Source organism: Rhineura floridana, chromosome 4 (genome assembly GCF_030035675.1).
Source record: "Rhineura floridana isolate rRhiFlo1 chromosome 4, rRhiFlo1.hap2, whole genome shotgun sequence".
Taxonomy (NCBI): domain Eukaryota; kingdom Metazoa; phylum Chordata; class Lepidosauria; order Squamata; family Rhineuridae; genus Rhineura; species Rhineura floridana.
In genome coordinates, this window is record NC_084483.1 from 151901075 (window position 1) to 151923331 (window position 22257).

Genomic DNA, 22257 nt, shown 5'->3' on the forward strand with positions numbered 1-22257 from the left:
TACCTGATATACACCCTTCTCAATTGGTTCTTAGCCTCATGACAATCCTTGTCAAACCAGCTAGAAGTTTTTGTCCTGAGTGTTCGAGAAGAAGGGGGTGGTGGCCTTAAGGACATCTTCAGGGCCGAGGTCAGAGTAGAATAGACACATAAGCCAGCCGAAATTTCACTAGCATCAACTAATCGGGACCTAAGATCCAAGCTCGAAGGAGAGTCTAAGAGGTTAGACACCTTCTTAGCGGAGATCACACCATATTGATTCCTCACAATAATGCTCTTGCTGTCTAATAACAAGGAACATTATCTAGTACCAGGAAAAATATGCAACATGACCACACTCTCTCACACGCTTACCACACACATCCAGACAACAGACATGCATCTCTCTCTCTCACACACACACACACTCCCAAGTGTATCTGTCCCTCTCTCACACACATGGGCATCCACAGAGATTGGGGGTGGGGCTCTGGGGAGGCAAAATAAAACACTGAAAGGGTGGAGCAGGTTAATTTCTCACAAAAAAATAGAAGAAAGGTGTCTATGTTTTCCCTGTTACCCTTAGGTTCTAAAAATGCTAGAAACTTTTTTTTAAAAAAAAGTTGAGAATTTGGGATTATGGTTCATCCTGGAGGCACTGAAGAAAGCATTTACAGGCACCAGTTTGGCGACCCCTGGTTTAAAGGGTGTCTGATCTGCACTTAGCTGATCTGCATTAAATATGCTTGAGAGAGCACCCTTAAGTTGTTCAGAGATACGATGATGCCTTTTGGCAACTCAGCAGAAAAGATGTTAGTAAAACCCAGCCCCATCACTGTGTTCTTGAGGGTGCATGTTCTTAGAAAGGGGCCCTTGCTGATGGCAAGCTGCTATCAGCAGGTGGCTTGGCTTAGATACCATGCGAGTGTGTTGGTTTAATCCTCAACCACTGATAATCTAGTGGAGCTCTGAGCATGTGCACTCTAAAGGGTTTATAGAGTTTATGAACTAACACAGGCTTTGGGTAAGTCTCTTTTCAGTGTTATTTTAAGATTTTTTGGGGGGGGGACATGTATGCTTTTACCTGCCTGTTCTTTCCAGATGCAGGATCTGAGATTTGAAGCTGTGCTTTGACCAACAGGTCCATTTCCACAATGCTGAAAAGGGCAGGACTAGGGATGGTGTTGCTTCTGCCGGTTATAGTGGAGGCCCCAGTGTTTGCTTGGGTGTTCAGAAGGTATCATTACTGGTATAATTAATTACAGCTGCTGAAATGGTCTGTGTAGAATTTCCTCTCTGATGGATGTTCGTGTGTGTGTATGTATATGTGTGTGTATACATATATATATGTGCGTGTGTGTGTGTATGCCAAATTCTCAGGAGAAAGGTACAAACAGCTCATTAATCTTGTTGATATTGGCAACGCATCAGCTGGTTGGTTCCAAGGGTGTCTGGCTTTGTCTGGCATTTTGCTGCAATGGGGCCCTTCGGAGGATTACAGGGTAGAACCCTGACTGGGCTTTTTGCTTTGAATGCTGCCTTCTGGAAAAAGTGTGTAACTGGGGGTTTGAATTTGCTGTAATTTTAGAGGAGTGTAATCTCCAGTGAGCCTTAGGTTTATAACATTTTTACAGGGAAATTAATTTAGATGCCTAAAAGCCCAGCCTAGGAAGGACAGTATTCTCAAGTAGTGTTTATAAACAGGAGTGGAGGTAACCAGCCATGTAAATTGGCCCAGTTCTGCCCTCAAAAGCAGGGCAACAGGTATAATCATTTTTTCCATGTAATCTCATCACTGTAGATAACAAAAAAAATTGTCTCTTTCACAATGAGTTTACAATCTAAATTAAGGTTTTAATTTAAAGTAGACCCTAACCAAACCAAATTTTCTTGGACAATGTGAACCTAGTTAACCCTGGACTGTGTTTTATGAACCATTTAGTTGTAGTACTCCATCCCGGACTTTAACTGAAAGACCTAATTCTAATTGTTCTTTTGTTCATTCTGTCAGTGCTAGTGTCAAAGCCAGCTTGGATGTAGCAAGTGCAGTGGTGTTCGATTAAAACTGGGACTACAGGGCACTTTATTCTTGCACTGAGCTCTTTGTAAGAATATCACAAGAGTGCTTATTACAGACTTACCTCTAACACATCTACAGTCCAGTCCTTTAGGATTGTACTGTAAGTATGATATCATATATTCACTAATAGGCAAAAAGCCTTGTGGCTTAAGAACATACCTATAGCCAACAGATATTTCTATCAAACTTTAAAAAGCAGGGAAATTGGGCAGCTATAGTGAATGCACCAGGGGAGCAGGAGACCTGACCTCCTCTCTGAGATATTGGACTGCCCTACAAATTTGTTAAAATGCAAACACAGTTTGGGTTGGTCTTTCACAGTCCAATCCACTTCCTGTGTAGCTTGGAAGAATTTGGTAAAATGTGCCTCTGAGCATATGGTGAGTTGTGGCAACACCTGCTACCTCCAAAGATGGAGAATTACATTTTTGTATGTTTGTTGGTGTTCTTCTTACTTTGCTTCTTTTCTGTGTTACTACTGTTCCTAGAGAGAAACTAATCTAGAAAATTATTTCTCTCATCCAACCTAGAAATCTGTGTCAAATTTATTTTTATTAATTTCAAAGCATTTTTATTGGTCAATGTCATATGATGGTGAAGACAGCCTTTTGTGTTTCAAACTAGAGGTTATGTTTTATTTCTATTTTGAATGCATTAACAGTTGAATCTGAAACTGCAGTTTGATGTAAAATCAGACTGATTACAAAATGTTGCCACTTAAGCAATGACTCTAGCTGTTGGCAGAAACAAACTTGGCCTGCCCAAGATGCATGTTTTCAGCCTACTATGCTTAAAATACTCCACTTAAGGAAAGGTGGGCACAGTCAGTTTAAGAATGTACCTATAGTCAACAGATATTACTGCCAAACTCTAAAAAGCAGGGAAATTGGGCATTATAGTCAGTGTGGCACAGTGGTTAAGGTGTGGGACTATGACCTGGGAGACCACGGTTCAAATCCCCACACAGCCATGAAACTCACTGGGTGACCTTGGTCCAGTGACTGCCTCTCAGCCTCATGAAAACCCTATTCATAGGGTCGCCATAAGTCCGAATCGACTTGAAGGCAGTACATTTACATTTTTATAGTGAATGCACCAGAGGAGCAGGAGACCTGACTTCCTCTCTTAAGATATTGTACGGCCCTACAAATTTGTAAAAATGCAATCACAATTTGGCTTGGTCTTTCACAGTCCAATCCACTTCCTGTGTAGCCTGGAAGAATTCGGTAATATGTGCCTCTGAGCATCTAGTGAGTGGTGGCAACACCTGCAATCAGCCCAAATACCAGAAACAAGACACGTGCTGTGCTGATCTTGTTTTGGTAGGGAAGAAGCAACAATATTAAGACAGATGATACAATTTAGATAGTCACTTTAAATATGTTTGATTTACTTTGCAATTTTAGTGAAGCATTTTCTTTTGCTTCTGTTTCTGTGAATATGTGAAGTACAGCAACACTTTGCATAATTTACACTAAAAAAACTCCAAAAACAATTGTGGAATAATGGCACTGACTATTCTGCAGAATAGTCTCCAGTGAACATGAGTCTGAGTTTGCACAAGATAAAACTATGGGAGGTGAAATATATTCTAGCAAATTTCTAGGTGTGCTCTATGTTTTTAATTGACCATGCCCACCCTTCCTTAAGTTGGGTGGTTTAAGCATAGCAGGCTGAACACATACAGCTTGGGCAGGCAAGTTTGTTTTTTCCAACAGCTGGATTCATTACTTAAGTAGCAACATATTGTAATCAGTCTGATTTTACATCAAACTGAAGTTTCAGATTCAACTGTTAATGCACCCAAAATAGAAATAGAACATAACCTCCAATTTGAAACATAAAAGGCTGTCTTCACCATCATATGACATAGACCAACAAAAAGGCTTTGAAATTAATAAAAATAAATTTGACACAGATGTCTATCCTTGAATAATGAGAGAAATGTAATTTTCAAGGTTAGATGCTCTATAGAAACAGTAGTAACACAGGTAAGAAGCAAAGCAAGAAGAACACTAACATACAAAAAATGTAATTCTCCATCTTTGGAGATGACAGGTGTTGCCACCACTCACCATATGCTCAGAGGCACGTTACCAAATTCTTCCAAGCTACACAAAGTGGATTGGACTGTGAAAGACCAACCCAAACTGTGTTTGCATTTTGACAAATTTGTAGGGCAGTACAAAATCTCAGAGAGGAGGTCAGGTCTCCTGCTCCCCTGGTGCATTCACTATAGCTACCCAATTTCCTTGCTGTTTAAAGTTTTATAGAAATATTGGTTGGCTATAGGAACATTCTTAAACCACAAAGGGTTTTTTTGCCTATTAGTGAATATACTTTAAAGTATGTTTTTATGATGTTCTATAGTGTTTTTAGTGTTTTTGTTTGCTGCCCTGGCTCCTACCGGGATGAAGGGGAGGATGTAAATTTAATAAATAAATAGATCCACCTGCAGTTTTCTTGCTGTAATTCCCCTAAAGCAGCCTTTCCCATCAGCATTGCCAATGGCTGAGGCTGATGGGAGTTGTGGTCCAACAGCATCTGGAGGCACACTGCTTGGGAAAGGAAAGGCTGCTCTAAAGTGTTTTTCAGTTGTTGCACTCTGCTACAGCTTTATTAGCATCTGGGAGAGCAGAAGAGAATAATTTCCTTTTGGGATGTAACAAAGACTCCAACAAAGTACTGAAGCAGACTCTTAACTCTCAGAATTATTATTATTATTTATTAGATTTATATCCTGCTCTTCCTTCCAGTAGGAGCCCAGGGCAGCAAACAAAAGCAGTAAAAACACTATAAAACATCATAAAAGCAGACTTTAAAATATATTACAAAACATCCTTAAAAACATATTAAAACATCTTTTAAAAAAAATTTTTTAAAGCTTTAAAACATCTTTTTTAAAAAAAAAAGCTTTAAAAACATCTTAAAAAGCAATTCCAGCACAGATGCACCTGGGTTAAGGTCTCTATTTAAAAGGCTTGTTGAAAAAGGAGGATCTTCAGTGGGCACCGAAAAGATAGCAGAGATGGCGCCTGCCTAATATTTAAGGGGAGGGAATTCCAAAGGATAGGTGCCACTACACTAAAGGTCCACTTTCTGCGTTGTGCGGAATGGATCTCCTGATAAGATAGTATCTGCAGGAAGCCCTCACCTGCAGAGCATAGTGATCAACTGGGTACAGTATGTAAGGTGTAAGACGATCTTTCAAGTATCCTGGTCCCAAGCTATATAGGACTTTGTATATCAAACCCAGAACCTTGAACTTAACCTGGTAGCTAATGGGCAGCCAGCACAATCCTTTCAGCAGTGGGATGACATGTTGATGATACCCTGCCCCAGTGAGCAGTCACACTGCTGCATTTTGCACTAGCTACAGCTTCCGGACCAACCTCAAGAGCCGTCCCACATACAGTGCATTACAGTAATTCAGCCTGGAGGTTACCAGTGCATGGACAACAGTGGTCAGGCTATCCTGGTCTAGAAATGGCTGCAGCTCTCTTACCAGCCAACGCTGGTAAAAGGCACTCCTAGCCAGTGAGGTCACCTCTCGTGGCAAAGATGGATCCAGGAGCAATGCTGGATAAAAACTCAAAATGCTGAATAAAACTGGAAACTCATCTGTTCATGCACAATTACAGGTTTTTATGGGCACCAGTAGTCTTTAGAAAGGATTCCATGGAAGCTGGCCACAGCGGATATCATCAGTGTTCTCATTCTGATTGCTTTTACCACATCCCTAAACTCTTTCCAAAGAAAGCAGTGTTCTGTTGATTTGAACATGAGGCAGTGCCAAAACAAGGAAAAAATGACTTAGGTACTTTGCTGTTACCAGCAATGCTTCAGTAAACATGTTACTCATGGAGCACAGTTTAAGACAAGCTGTATCTGAAGGAAGCACTGTGCCTCTTACTCATCTGCTCCTGACTAGCCCTCCTGTCCTGTCCCCTTTTAATCTCCTCATTCCTTCAGCCCGGGGCAAGCTCACCTGCTCTCAGTTCCCTTTATTTCCTTCCAACTCCTCTTGCTCCTTCTTTCGTGCCCTTTCCCATCTTTGCCAACACTTTCTCTTCCATCAGGTCCCTCCTGTTAACTCATTCTTTTGCGAGATTTTTCCAGGTCTACTAAAGCTTCGTCTTGCCAGCCTGTCTGCTAAACCATTTCTTCATCTCTGCTAATCTTTTTCTAGCCTCAGGCATATCAATGTGTTGGGCTGTCCCTGAAAAGTAGATTCTGGAAGGTGCAATTCTGAGCAGAGACATAGATTGAGTGAGTGTCTGCATCTGTGCTTAACACTTTTCTTGCTACCCATGTTTTTAGTCTAAATTACTCTTTCCTCCACTGCTCTCCCCTCTGTAGGATTATAGACAGGATAAGCACACATAAGGTGAACCCTCGTTGGGGAATTGTAGGGTGGGGGCAATTTGGAGCAGAAAAATGGGTGGTGAGGAAAGGGTTAATCATATGGCAGGGGTGGGGAGCCTCTGGCCCACAGTCAATCCTGTGAGGCTGTTTTAGTTCAACCGTACCACCTGTCAATCAGGTGATGTCACCTTGATGGGTGCAGTTGATCCCTGTAGGAAACAGTACTGAGCTCCCTCGCTCTGCCCATCAACTGTCCTACAAGTGTTTCTCTGCTCAAAGTTGTTTTCTCCCAAAACCACTTTTCTTTACAAATGTCATCTTTATTACTTTATTACGCATGTTAATATATGCATTTTTAGGCCCTACAAATGTCACCCCCACCCCAAGGCAAGAGTTGCACATATGAGTGGCTCTTAGTCATGACAGAACTGGTATCATTACCAGAAGTTGGGGACAAGTATCAGGCAATGTTCAAAAAGGTTTGCTTTTACTTAATAAAAGACCATATGAGAAAGAACAGCAGGGTCAGCACCAGCCCACTGTGTGGCCCCACCTTCCCCCTCTGTGTGTGTGTGTGTGCGTGCGTTCATTCACACATGCATTTAAATACACCCAGTTGCTTCACACATCAGTGGGCATGCCTGCCATCCCCCAAGATGACAGCAGGGTTGCGGTGATGCCCCTCCTGCCATATTAGATTATGGCAGGCATGCGCATTGATGCGCGAGGTGAAGCCACTGGATGTATTTAAGCGTCTACTGGCTATGAGCATGTGTGGAGCTGATGTTGGTGAGCATTGCGGAGCAGGAGGAGTGCATAACCCGATGCTGGCAGGGATTGCGGAGCAGGAGCTGCACCCTCCTAGCTATAGGGGTCCTTGGCCAGCTGCAGGGCTCTTGTCCAGTGCCTGACCTGGCAACCTGCTGGTGCTGGGCCTGAAGAACAGAGTTAAGGGGAAATAGTCCAAATTAAGTTAGAAATACTAAGCAGCTTACTATAGGAGCACTCATTTTGAACAGGCATGCACCTCGTGAAGGTATAGAAATGCTTTATTGTCAGTTGCTGTGTTTATTTTACTTTATGGTTATTAAATATTTATTTTAATATTTGTAATTAATTTTGACTATTTTCACATCACTATTGAGCCCCTCCTGAATTTCCCTGGGATTGCTGTGTTCAGGCTCCCCTTCTTCTGTTTCCTGTTCAAGAGAGCACCGGGAAAGCTTTGGGGCATTTTGAAAATAACAATTCAGGTGATTAAGGTTATGTAGTCAGTTCTGGAAAAGATATATGGACTGCCTTTTATATATATATTTATATATATATATATTCCATTTTCTTGAAGTCCTGCATTACAGGTACCTTTGAAGCATCCTCAAGAGGAAGGCAAATCAAGAGTTCCAGAACCATTGCTCTCTTTTCATGATAGGCCTCTAAACAGCTTCAGTCTCACCCTAATGTAGTGGCAGCTGAGTCCAGGCTCCCAGCTGCCTCTTGCAGAACTGTGTGAGAAAGCTGGCCTGAGCTGTGTGTTTGCTGACAGACAATTCCTGAGAGGCTTGTTTGTTGTTATAAAGTTTTATCAAATTACTTGGTTAATTTGTTGGGGCACCCAAATGTTTGAGATTACCCTGGCTTACGTTCCCCTAATTGTTCACCAACCTGATGCTGTCCAGATGTTTTGGACTACAACTCCCATCATGCAGGCCAGGGATGATGGGAATTCGTAGTCCAAAACATCTGGAGGGCACCAGGCTGGGAAAGGTTGCCTTAGCCTGGGATGACTGAATTACTCTTATGGTGGGGTTGCTTGTAAGATCAAGGGAATGGCTGTAGCTCAGTGGTAGGGCATTCACTTTGCATGCGGAAGGCCCCAGGTTGAATCATGGACATCTCCAGGTAGGTCTGTGAATGTCCTGTTTGAAATCCTGGAGAGCTGCTGCCAGTCAGTGTGGACAATACTGAGTTACCTGGTACATTGGTGTGACTCAGTATACGAGTCATATACTGTGACTCAGTATATGTTCATAGGGTACCTTCCCTTCCTGCAGGTACACACACTTCCCCATTGTTAACAATGCTTCACCTCATCAACAAAGCACAGCTTTCTTTGGAAAGGATTTAGAGACAGGTGGTGAAACAACCAGGAAGGCCACTTTGAGCCATGTCTATTGTAGCCTTTTTCCTTGAGCATCCTTTCCAAAGAGTGTTGGGTTCTGGATATGCGCTCACAGAATTTTGTCACTTGCACGGCTGATGGTTTTTAAATATGCGGTATCAAGCCTATGAACTAACTTCCCATTCATAGTTTTGTTGGCATCTGGGAGAGGTAATTTGGGCTTTTTTTTAGTGTGTGTGCATGTGTGCAGTGAAGTCTTCCTGGGAGGTACTAGAATTTGCTATGTCTGAGAAACACACACCACTGTGTAGGAAACGTGACTCCTGTCCTCCCTGTTATGGAGAGGAGAGATGGCTGTTAGTGGTGAATGGATGATAGCTCATCCCAGCTGATACTGCAACACTGCTTATCATTCTTGACAGAGGCCAAATTCCTCCATCCTGATATAATTCCAGAATTGGCAACCTCTGTCGTGGCTGTTCCAGCCTGGTCTGGAAAATGCATTATTTCTTGACTTCAGTAGTGACCTCAAGTCCCCACCAGTTGTGGCACCAGACACTGCTCTGACCGTAGATGCCTGGATCAACTCTCCAGTACCTGTGCTTCTGATATGGGCCTAGCTTCTGCCAGTCTCAAAAAAAGAGGAAGGCAGAACAGACCTGCTCCCTTCAAATACATGACTCCCAGCACAGGGCTAGGCTCAGCAACTTGAGACATGGTCAGCTGCGTACGCTCAGGTATGCGTGGTGTCTCTTTCCCTCAGTGTGATCTGTTTATAGCACAGGCATGCTGATGTATGCAGGTGGTGTATTACACAGACATTTCATAGACTGTTCTCTGTGGCCATAGGTTTTGGTAAGTTCTAGTTTCCGTTCCATCTGGCTTCAGTGCAGAAGAGTTCTGCTTGTCTTTGGTTTTGGACTTGCATTTGGAGACTCGATCTGTGATGGAAGAGGGGCCATGCTGAAGAGAGAGAGGAGACACATTATTAGTCCTGGTGGTGGTCATGGAATGTTATGCTCACAGGTTGGCCATGTCATGAAGGCAGATTGATTTCTCCACCACCACCACCCCTTTCGACCAAAGCATCAAGTACAGGCTGAAGTCATATTTGAGGAAGAATATGGGCTGAGAAACATCAGAGGATCTGATTCAAGAGGGAGGATTTGATCAAGAGGAATGTATTGAAATGTATGAAGCAGTAGGAAATATTACTACTGCAGCAGCAAAATATTAGAATTAAGCAGGAAAATTAAGAGCTAGTTCGTATGTCACAAAGAAGCTCAATAAGTTGCAAAGGGCCCTCTTTAGTTCACCCCAACTGTCCCAGGGGCTGCTTTTGCATGGAAAACTAAAGCATGACCCTGCACAGATCCAGCTACAATTTCCTGGCAGTAATTCTCATGAACATGGCAACACATTTCTCAGCTGTTGCACTCACTGGAGTTGTGACAGGGATGCTGCGGCTGTATATCTGTAGGATTTAGTTCTCGCATCCTGGTTTTCCATGTGAATACATTCCCAGCTTGGCTCTGGGCATAATCTGGCAACATGTGAACCAGTTCTATATCTTGTGTGGCTCTGTATTTCATGCAGCTCCATATCAAAGTGTTTACAGTCCTCTGAACATGTTTTGACCATTGTACTGATCCTCATTTTTTCCCGTGAATATTTACTCTCAAATGTGGAACACTACCCTATTCATTGTTGTGAGCTGCAGGTCCTTTTGCATTTCGCTTAAATACAATCCTATTTCAAACTTGCCTTTGCAAGCAACACTGCTAGAAATGTGCTTTTGAAAATGAAAGTTGTAACTCTTGGGATTGTTGCAACAACCATCTCTGCCTTCTACAGAAGTACAGGAGGGGTTGGGTGTGATTCATACATATGTTGATTGTACCTCGTTAAAGCATGAAAAAATCATCCTGTACCTTCCAGAGGACCTCATCGTTTTGCTTGATGCTGTTTAAGATTATGGAATTTCAAACCCAAAGCATTTTGCATTGTACTTCTAAAGCATTTCTTCTGCTTAAAAATGAAAGTCCTTTCCAAAAGATACAGGAAAGTATCTACTGCTTTTCTAGCAACTGCCCCAAATTCAGCACCGGTGGGGTGGGTGGGTGAAATAGCTTATATCCTTGTGAGTTGGGGAAATAGCTTTTTTTTTTTTTAAAGATACACACTCCAGGTCTGCTTATGGCTTTAAAGAGCAACAGTTTTTTTAAAAAAGAAGAAAAAGAAAAAAAATCATAAAATAGTGGAACATTGCTAATGTTTAGCACCTGTAATATTTTGTTTTAAAGGGTTACATGTTTGTTCTCCCACTCAGTGGGTGAGTGTTCAGCTCTTTAAAACAGTCTTATGCATGCTTATCTCAGATGACTTGTTTGACCTCTATGCACTACAGTTCTGGAAAATGTTAGTTTTACAGAGTGTCTTTTCTTGACAAATGCTTAAAGTTTCCCAGATGCATGTATATGGGTGCTTACATGTGTGCACATCTTTTACTGTCACACTTTATTCATTTGTGTGCAAAAGATCAGAGTAACACTGATGTTTCCTGCAATAGACATAATATGTAGTGCTGGTTGTACTTTCAAATAAGGGTGAAGATTTCTTAACTTATTTATAATGAAACATCACTGTGAACGATCAATAGCTTGATTTTCAAACATTAAGATAAGAAGAAGAGAGGATAGATTACCAAATACAAAGCTATTGCATGCTGCAAAAAGAAAAAAGGGAGGAAAGAGGTGAAATTCCATGTCTTTTATGAGTTTAATTTTTTGCATGAGGGGTTTTAATAATTGCAATATTCCATAGATTTCTATACCACAGATCTCTCTCACAATCTATAAAATCTTTTAGATTCCCAGGCTCTTGATTGTTTTTGTAATTCTTCATTAACAAAAGCTGGATGGTGATGAATTAGAGGAGAATAGAAGGTTAATTGTGGTCAATTCCTCCATGCCATGCTAGTACATTGTATAAAAGGATTATGCAGTTATGTTTAGGGTGTAAGTTGTGAAAGGATTGACTGCAGAGAAGTTGTCAGTCACCAAATTTAGATAAAATGTTTAAAGTTTTAACAAAGTAGTTGATGTTAAGAAACAGAAGCATATTTTTGCTACCACTGATGCTATATTCCACCCTACCTTCTGGAAGAAGCCCAGGGTGGCAAACAAAAACACTAAAAGTGCTTTTAAAGTCTTTTGTTTTTAAGATGTTTTAAAAATATTGAAACAAAACATCTTTAAAAACATATTTAAAAAAATCTTAAAAAGCAACTCCAACACAGACGCAGACTGGAATAAGGTCTCTACTTAAAAGGCTTGTTGAAAGAGGAAGGTCTTCAGTAGGCACCAGAAAAATTACATAGATGGCTCTTGTTTAATATTTAAGGGGAGGGAATTCCAAAGTGTTGGTGCCACAACACAAAAGGCCCTCTTCCTATGTTGTGCGGAATGGACCTCCTGAAAAGATGGTATCTGCAGGAGGCTCTCACCTGCAGAGCACAGTAATCGACTGGGTATATAAGGGGGAAGACTGTCTTTCAGGTATCCTGCTCCCAAGCTGTGTACACCAAAACTAGAACCTCGAACTTTGCTTGGTACCAATGGACAGCCACTGTCATGGGCACTAGCTAATAGGTACTTGGGACATATGCACAATTGTATATCACTGCATTCCAAATTGCAACAAGTATTGCATTTCCCCCACAAAATGCTTTTTGCAAGGCAATTGCATTTTCTCATCCACATAAATGCTACAGGGGGGAGGGAAATCTGGATCACTTGAACAATCTGAGTAACCGCTCATGTTCATTGTGCAATAAAACAATAGTTTTGAACTGTCTAGTGGGGCTATAACATGCATACATATATATATAACATATATAGCTAGTGGGGAGAAAAAAACAAGGAGAGGCTGGGCAACTCTTGCAGCGGAAGGGAGGGAGAAGAGAGTGTGTGTCATGTCAAATGGGGCCATATAAACTTGATAAGAATGAGATGGATAAAGGCTGTAAATCACTGGATGCAATAATTAGAGCATGATAAAATAAAATAATTATTAATTGTAATGCCTTGGCAGAATCGTAGAAATTCAGTATATGTGTAATATAAACTGTGCAACCCACACTACAAGAAAGAGAGGTGTAAAAAAAATCTTAGGAGCAGACATAAATATAAGTCAAACAACTTTTTAGATTTAACCAGTTAACGCCACTCTTACAAAATTGGAGTTTGCATATTAGCTGTAGCCAGTGCATATGTCACCACAGAAGGTGTGATTTTGGCATCTTAATATCATGTATAAAAGATGCCAAATTTTTGTGGGACAGAAAAGAGAAACGTCGTGACAGCAGGAATTTGTCTCTTCTATCAGTGTAATCAGAACAAATTAGGAAACAATGTGGAAGATGGTCAATATCACCTGCATCACAAATAAAAATCTCAGTTCATAGCTAATGTTTACCCTTCTGTTACTACAGTATGAAATCTCTGATATCTTAAGATGGAGTGGGCTTTCTTCATCTCAAGGTATGGTGAGTTTTCTCTAGAACTTGTAGTTCACCATGGAGAAAATCAAGTTGAATGGACAATAGCTATATGTTGTTGGGAGCAGAGAGCAAAAACGAAAAGCATCACAAAGTGCTAGAGCCTCCTTTTCCTAACCATCCTATTCTCTTTCTGCATGGGAAAGTGTGGAACAAGATTGGGATGTGGCTGCGGATGTCATGGAGTTGTGGGCTATAAGGGAAGGGGGCAAGGAGAGCTCCCAAGTTCAAATTTACCTGAGGATCAGATTGGAATCGCCATAATAGCTCTTTACCTATGACGAAAGGGTAGAATGGAGTTTGCCGTGTCTGTGTAGCTCCACTGTCTTGTTTACTTTCCCAGTCCTTCTGTAAGATGTTGGTTTCTTTCCACTTTGTTCTCTGACTTCTGCATGTCTGTTCTGTCTTTGATCACTTGAGCACATATGATCTTTTGTAGACTTCTCCCCCTTGGTGTCCATTGCTGTATTTGTTTTTAGATTTCTAGACTGCATATATCCCAGTTTTTCCATTACTGATTCAGTGTCCAGCCTTTGGTCAGTAGAGCCCATTGGTGTATTTATCCAACACCATAAGTGCCATATCATCTTATGCTGCAGCTGTTTGTTTTCTCTGTATAATGTTGATATGTTTTATTGTTTTAATATTTTATAGTGTGGGTCTTTGACCGTAATGATTGATTGATTGGTCAGTAGAGCATTGTGTGGGGAAGGTGGGATAGCAAGGACTGTGTGGGAAAATACATAATTTTGTTAAATCAGTAATATCCCAGTAGCATTCTGTTGCATGCAACTTGTGAAAGTATCTAAGGATTACATCCAGGTCTTGTAATAATAAGAAACTGTATGTGAGGGATTGGATCCACAGCAAATCCTTGGTGAGAACAGTGTCCTGATGTTCACAAGCAAATTTTACTTTTTAAAATAATAGCGCTAAAGGTATTTTTGTATATGTCCTAGAGAAGCCAACAAGGGCATTGTGTATTAAATCCTCTACATGTGATTCTGAGGACTAAAAACTTCTTAACAAAATCTGAGACAAGTTTTTCTTTAAGCCAGCACACCCTGTTCTAGAAATCTACATTCATCCTTGTTCTATACAGTTGCTTCAGTGCTGGTGTCTAAGACTACCATCGTTCCTAGATCCTTATGAACTGTGAACAGCCTCATTGTTCTGGCTTCACATTAACTGCTTTTTCTTTGCTTTTGATTTTTTATTACTTTTATTTAAGTATAAATAGCAACCAGACATATTTTCCACAAAGCTCCAAGGTCTTGTGTGTAGACAATATACTGCACAGGATACATAACACATGCATAGTAATCTAATTTAGTAAAATTAATCAGTAACTAATCTATTTCTATTTTGACTCTACAGGGGGCCAGCTGTGAAGTGAAGCGGTGAGAATTCACTAGACGCAAGATACTCCTGCAAGCTTGCCGCAGCGCCAGAATGACACGCAACAGCCCCCAGGACAGGTATGTTTGGCATACAGTGGGACAGAAATGAATATTCTGCCTCTGTGGATGGACAGATGCAAACCCATACATGTCCCCCACCCCTGCCACAAGTCTTTACTAAGCACCAGGCCCAGCATTACCACACAACACACTGCTGGTGGAGTCTCAGCACCCTGGCAGGGCTCACTGCTGACACCTACTTTAGGCCACCTTTTAAATTAATGTTTTTTTTCTGCTGCTCCAATGAATGCCAGGCAGCTTAGTCTGGGGATCACTGTCATTTTCATTTTCCACAATGTCCTAGATCAAAACTATGTCAGGGGCGTTGTGGGTAATTTAAATGGCAGTAGCTTCTAGACTGAGCGGCTTACTCATGAACGCATGGCTGCTGCCTGTCATGGCCACCAGGTAAACCCACTAATGGAGGGGGGCATTAAAGGGCACTAAAGACCCCCTAAAACCTGGACCCAGCTCCGCTAGTACTGTACAGAACTGTCTCTTATTCTTCCCTGTGATTTTGAAGGCCACTTCACATGACGCATTTCCCCCAAGTGGAGATAGGAACATAGGAAGCCACCTTTATATATATTAAAACCAATGGTCCATCTAGCTCATTATTGTCAACACTGACTGGTAGCAGCAATCCAGAATTTCAGGCAAGAGTCTTTCCCACCTCTGTCTGGACATGCTAGGAGTTGAACCCAGGACCTTTTAGTCTGCATTATTGTATGGGAAATATTGTGTGAGTGTTTTGGAAGCCTGATGTTTTGATGCCTGGACTGACAATCTGATAACTGGGCTGAAGTAGCTGAGACACATCCTTGTTCTGCAGCAGTAGCAGCAGCAAAAACAAAGAGAATTACCTTGGCAACAAGAACGTGAAAGTGAAATGCAGTCCCTGAAAAAAATTAGCTCTGCCTCCTTGCCAGTTTCTGAATCTCTTTCTACTTTCCAGCTTAGTTCACCACAGAAACAAGTGCTCCCTCTTTCTGACATAAGAAGCAGGCAACATGGGATGGTCATTGAGGGCCCTGCAGGAGCCTAGGATGAGCCACAGATAGAAACAGCCACAAACTGAAGGAAGCATTTGTTCTCTTTCCTCCTAAACACAAGCCCCAGCTAGGCTTCTAGTCAGGAGACCTAGCACAAAATAGATCATATTTCTACACCATCCTGCTGCCCTTATCGTAATTTGCCTCATTTTAGCCACTGTCCAAATCCTCCTTTGTCACAAACTGTACACCTTTTCTGATGGCTTAATATATGATGATTGCTACATGAATGATCCCAAGGGACTGGGCAAAGTACTTTCCCAGTCAGTTCTTCTGTGACCGTTACAAAACATTGATACAAAGAGGGTTTTTTTTGCTCTGCATTTACATGCTTGAGTGTGTTGAAAGTTTATGTATTTACTCACTTTCTGTTTTTAAGATGTTTTAAAGTGTTTTTAGTGTTTTGTTTGCCACCTTGGGCTTCTTCTGGGAGGGAGGTCGGGATATAAATTTAATGAATAATAATATTTAGTTTGACATTCAGGACATACTCCAGTCAAACATGTACTTAAATTTCTCTCACAGAATCAACAGGACTATAACCATAACCGCATTGTGTCCTTATTTATTTATTTATTTAGAGCTATAGATTGTCCATCCCAAGTCTCGAGATGCATTAACAGGAATTGTTTGTACATGTGATCTACAGAACTAGCACTGTTACAGGTGCTGCATAATACTTGTTCCACACTTGTAATAAGTCACTCTTTTAGTGTGGTGACAGTTATTCTTTGGAACTCCCTGCCTATTGACATCAGGCAGCGACTTTGCTGTATTCTTTTCGTCACCTACTTAAAACTTTTTTGTTTAGGCAAGCCTATCCAGACACATGAGAGCCAGTGTGGTGTAATGGTTAGAGTGTTGGACTACGACCTGGGAGACCAGGGTTCGAATCCCCACATAGCCATGAAACTCACTGGGTGACCTTGGGCCAGTCACTACCTCTCAGCCTCAGAGAAAGGCAATGGTAAAACCACGTCTGAATACCTTTTACCATGAAAACCCTATTCATAGGGTCACCATAAGTCGGAATCGACTTGAAGGCAGTCCATTTTCCATCCAGACACATAGATACTGATGTGTTTTAATCTTCTTAGTCCGTTGCTGTTTTAATTGTTTTAACAATATTTTAATTACCTGTTTTTAACTGTTTTTCTGATAATTTTAGTGTTTTTTGGTAAACTGCTTAGAGATTATCTACAATCAGTGTATAAATCTTGTAAAATAAATAAAAATGAGATGGATCCATGTCCCCTACATGCTCACAAATTAAATTCGAAGGACATGGAGGAAATTAAATGAGAGTAATATTCCAGTTAACCTCACAGAGTCTGGTGAGAACAAGCACAGTAAAGATTGTAAATAAATACCAAAAGAATGTATCTATAACATATGCCAACCTTGTAGCCTTCAGATGTTTTGGACTCCAAGTCCCATTATCCCTGAGCATTGGTGGCCCAGGGCTAATGAGAGTTGTAGTCCAAATAATCTGGAGGTTGGGGAAGGCTGATTTATATTGTACAAGATTCTAGTAAGAGTCCAAATATTGCCTCTTAGTGGCTCTGAGGCTATATATAGCCTGAAGGGCATGTTTATGGAGCAGTTTATGCTTGATTTCCCATCACTGTAGCCTAGCTAGTGTCTGCTCATCTGGCTGTTATGGGCTTGGAAGTTGCCATCTTGCTTATAACCTGTTTGGAAGAATGTGTTGACTGCAGCCTATAGAAAACAGTAGGCTGACAGTGACAGGAGAGTGTAACCACCCCCATTTTGTGTTGACAACTTAGAGCAGCCTCTTGCTGCCTTTGATGGCTCTGATTGGATATTGAGCTGTTAAGTTCAATAGTAGTTAAGTAGTGTTCCAGCAGAGGGTAGTCGGACTCTTAACCCATATGTTGTTTCTGGTGACAACTCCTGAGGTAATCCAAAGAGAAGGAGAAGGAGGTGAGCTTGACGACAACAAAGGGACACTTTATTCTCGCATCAGCCTCCCCCAGATGCTGAGATCTTCTACCAACCCTTCTCTGGGTACTCCCACAATCAGAGAGAAGATGGACGGTGGCCAGGGTGAGGGCTATGCGGCCACCGATATGGAGCACCTTCCCTGAAGAAGCATGCCAGATGCCTAGTCTATTAACTTGCAGGCGCCAGGCAAAAGTGTTTTTATTCTTCCAGGGGTTTTAACTTACCTTTTTTTTAATATTGATGGTTTTACAGTATTTGTATTTTCTTAGCCCTAAAAGTCAGTATTTGTATTTTCTTAGCCCTAAAAGTCCCAAGGGTGTCTCTTATTTCCAGAGACCACCTGGTGAGCCTGCACTCACACAGAGTTTGAGGCTCATATTGTCATGGGATCCGTTCTGTGTGTGTAATTTATCACAACTCCTTTCAACTGGCACTTACAGAAGACATTAGCTTGAAGTGTAGAGACCGTATTTACAGTCCACACACTTCTGTCTCCCTCCTTCTGACTCGCCACTGAAGTATCTTGCCCCAAAGCTCTCCCTTTCCCTTCCCCCCCCCTTCTCCCAAGCTGCTTCTTTCCCCTCTGGGGTAATGCTAGACAACTCCTTTCCTCCCTTCTCTCTCCATCCTCTTTTGTTTCTCTATTTTACTCTGTTTTTTTTTTATCTCATCTTTACTCCAAGGAGCACAAGGCGATGTAATGTTTCTCCTCCCCATTTATCCTCACAATGACCCTGTGAGGTAGGTTAGACTGACAGATTGTGACTGTCCAGTGATATTATTGGTCAAGTTGGGATTTAAACTCTGGTCTCCCTGGTTCTAGTCCAACACTCTCTTAATCACTACACCATACTAGCTTTCTGGCATGTGTAATGCTTTTTGTAATTACTGTCTTTCTAACAGTCTAATCTTTGGATAGTTTACAATATTTTGAATGGCAATATATAAATGTCTTACATATCTAGATTGTCCTCCATCCAGGGTACCAATTTAGTCCTCACTGATTGTCCTTGTTTCTCGCAGGTGTAAGGCTGTTTGGCTGATCTTTTTCATACTTGGACTTGGAACACTTTTGCCATGGAATTTTTTCATTACAGCTGGGAAGGTAAGTTCAGGGGAGGTGGGAGCACCTTGTGTGTATAGGAGATGTGTTTGGCACCCGATGCCTTCATCAGGGCAAGGGGTTGGTCTAGATTAAGGATTAGACAAACTGTTTGTCAATATACACTCATGAGCTGCAAGAGGGACTGAAGTGTGCCTTGAGAAATTAAGCTGTATGTTGGATATTTCCACCACTTCTATGCCCATTGTAGTACAAGTCCAGATTAAGAGACTTGGTGGTCCTGTGTTGGTCTGTGTTCAAAACACTATAGTCTCTAACACTTCAGTGCCACATTCTATGGCTTGCACCTATACATGGAATGTTCCTTCTGATGAGGAATGCTTGATGAATATGGGTAGAAACAGGGACACTGTTTTGGTCCTGTGGAAGGGGCACATGTTGTCCAAACCCCCTCTAGCCCAACAGCAGCATCCACAGCAAGCCAACTTGGACCTTCCCATTGGAAAGAAGTCTCTTTCTTTTCTGTCTTTTCCAAGATGAATCACTTCAAGACATTTGTGAGACCCAAAAATAACCCTCTGGCTTGTTGCCATAAATATGGCTTAGCAAATTTGCCCAAACTATTTAATATTGGTATTTTAATAGGAGGAGGAGAGCCCATCCCTATTAGGTACTTAACACCTGCTTGACACTGACACTGGTTTTCTGCATGACCTTCCACACTCTTCTGTGTCCATCCTCTGCAGTACTTTAACAGCCGACTAAAAGAGGAGGCCTACAACAATGTATCCTCTATTGATCACCTTACTAATGTGAATGTCACGGAGAAGGGGGAAGCTCCTCCCACGTACCTGCAGTCCATATTCAACAATGTGATGACGCTCTGTGCCATGTTGCCTCTACTCATCTTCACCTGTCTCAACTCCTGCCTCCACCAGAGGTGAGATCTTTGTAGTTTCCTCAAAAAAAGGAGTCCCACACTTCTCTCCTTCCTGCTTTGTCCCTCTTTCCCTCCCTAGCCTAGTAGTAACATCCAGGGCAAGGCAACCTGTACCTTCCCAATTTTTTTTCTGTCACTTCCATTGTAAATGAATTCAAGTAGCTCTTTGACTTTTCATGATAAACATAACTTAGGTGCACAAAGTATTTAAATTTAAAATAAACAAGGTTCTTGCTAATAAAGACGTGCTGTTATTCTCTTTGTTGCCTTCAGTCTTGCAATGTAGCTGGTGGATGTTTCATTTTTTTCTGTAAAAGTGAAACATAAAGATAGACTCTGGTTGAGGCTGGTTACCCATGACTGAGTCAGAATTGGAACCCAGATCTCTTAGGACAGTTTTCCCCATCCTGCTGCCCTCCACGTGTTTTGGACTACAACTCCGTGTGCTGGCTGAACCTGATGGAGAGGATTGACCCAGGTCTATAATGAGTATTCTCTCCATTATTGCTCATGGATTTGACATGTGTCACACTGGCTGGGGACCAGCTTGTCCTCTGAGTTGGTGAGGCTCATTTGACATTGACACAAAACTGAGCCTTTAGTATCATCAGTCCCATCCTGTGGAATGTTCTTCCAACAGAGATTCAGCAAGCGTCTTCTATATTTTAAACATTTGCTGAAAACTTTTCTATGCTGCTAGGTTTGGACAGAAAATTAAAAACGCTTTCTGTAATAGTTAGCTGATGATCTGTAACTTTAAATCTTTATGTGATTTTTGGTGATGTGTGTATTTGTTGTAAACTGCTTTGATAGTTTTAATATTTTTAAATAAAACAATTAATATGTATAAGTGAAAAGAGGCTACCAAACCTGTCTCAACCAGGATGAAAATGGTTTCATTATACCTTTATGTGTGAAATGGAAGCTAACTGTTATGAATTCAGCTAAGAGTTTTCAGCATTTCAAACAGTTCATCTCTTCCCATGAAGAGGCAATGCCCTCTTGGCATCTTCACTGGTCTTTTTAGTTTTCTACAGTGAGTTTCTCTCAATTTCAACTTGCTAGGATCCCTCAGCAGGTACGGATCCTATGCAGCTTGGTGGGCATCCTGTTGGTCTTCATGATAACAGCTATCCTGGTGAAGATCTCCATGGAGCCTTTCCGTTTCTTCGTCATCACCATGGTCAAGATAGTCTTCATCAATTGTAAGTGGAAATCAGGTGTAAATTGGCCTTGATATAGATAGAAGGGGTATAGACACCTAAATCTGTCTCTCGTATTCCAACCATTCACCAATGAAAAAAATAATAATTTAGCATTGCCCTCAGTGCAGGAAAGGTGAATCCTGAGTGCTCTTCTCTGTGAGATTCCCCCACCCTGATGCCTTTGGGGGTAGGGGAATCTCAGAATTCACAGCTGTTCCTCTCCCAGCAGAAGATTTTGTAGGAACTGGGGCAGAAGTGAGAAGAATGTAGCTTTTGCATCTCCGGTTTTTGCCAACAGGAGGAATTGTAGGAGTGTGTAGAACAGGGATGGGGATCTTATAGCCCTCTAGATGTTGTTGGACTTTTAACTCTCATCATTCCTGACCATTGGCTATGTAGGCTGCGGCAGATGGGAGCTGGACTCCCACAGCATCTGGAGTTTCCTCATCCTTGATGTACAGGCACTGGTTCTTCCCCAGCAAGGCTGTGTGTGGCATATGGCCCTTGATGGTGTCTATCCAGACAGTATCCTGCTCCTCAGCCCTAGGTGGGGCCCACAGTGTCTTCCCTGCACCAGGCCTGCCTACCACTCCCTTGTGAATGTTCATCTGTCTGCCTTTTCTCCTGACAGCCTTTGGTGCCATTCTCCAGAGCAGCCTCTTTGGACTGGCAGGGCTCCTGCCTGCCAGTTACACAGCACCTATTATGAGCGGGCAGGGCCTTGCAGGGACATTTGCAGCTCTGGCCATGATCTGTGCTATTGCCAGTGAGTATTGCTACACATCCACTTGTCTCCTTTCACTAGGGCAACCTGGGTTACTTGGGAGGGTGAAAGATGAGGTCAGAAGTAACCCATAACATCTGCTCCGGCAAAGGTGAAGGCTAACCATGAGACTATCTTTTCACTGGGGCCCACCAGCTGCAGCATAGAAAGCCCCTAATCTGTCTGCCTCTTCTCAGTGATGTGACACCTATGAAGGGCAAGCCTTGAGGTCAAGGTATCTTCAGAACTATTGGCTCTACAGGGGTCATGATTGGTGGTCTAGATTCTGTGGGCTGGTTTGTGATGTGGACCTCTGCAAAGGATTGAATTTGACCCCCCCCTCCAGTTTGAAGGGGGGGTGTCTCACAGTTCCTAGAAACATGCTTTCCAGTGGGGGACAGGTGGCTGTCTCTACTTCCCTTTAAGGTTAAATATGGGGGTGGGGGAGTCTCCGTAGTGACCATTTCTTTCCATATCTTTCAGGTGGTTCTAAACTGGAAGACAGTGCCTTTGGTTACTTCATTACAGCCTGTATAGTGATCCTAGTGGCCATTGGCTCCTATATTGTGTTGCCTCGTCTGGTAAGGATGCTCTTTTCTCTAAAATAGAAATATTTTAAGTAAATAAATAAATAAAAGTAGCCCCACCTGTACTGAAGTAGTGGGCAAGTGGGGAGCTCCTTACACTCCTAGCTGATGGGCACCATTTT

The 22257-nt window shown here is 41.9% G+C and overlaps 1 protein-coding gene across 8 annotated transcripts in view; it reads left to right on the plus strand.

Annotated features, from left to right (window-relative positions):
- SLC29A1 (solute carrier family 29 member 1 (Augustine blood group)) overlaps positions 1-22257 on the plus strand; it is a 128122-nt gene that overhangs the window by 89000 nt on the left and 16865 nt on the right. For 6 of the 8 annotated variants that reach the window (XM_061624842.1, XM_061624846.1, XM_061624848.1 and 3 more), the window contains exons 2-7: positions 14478-14578; positions 18601-18682; positions 19387-19580; positions 20646-20785; positions 21417-21551; positions 22032-22129. In XM_061624842.1, the coding sequence (XP_061480826.1) occupies positions 14553-14578; positions 18601-18682; positions 19387-19580; positions 20646-20785; positions 21417-21551; positions 22032-22129 (675 nt within the window). In that variant the 5' untranslated portion in view covers positions 14478-14552. Of the gene's footprint in view, positions 1-895; positions 1003-1119; positions 1216-14477; positions 14579-18600; positions 18683-19386; positions 19581-20645; positions 20786-21416; positions 21552-22031; positions 22130-22257 lie in introns of those variants that run through there. The other 2 variants (XM_061624844.1, XM_061624840.1) reach the window with 2 other exon arrangements.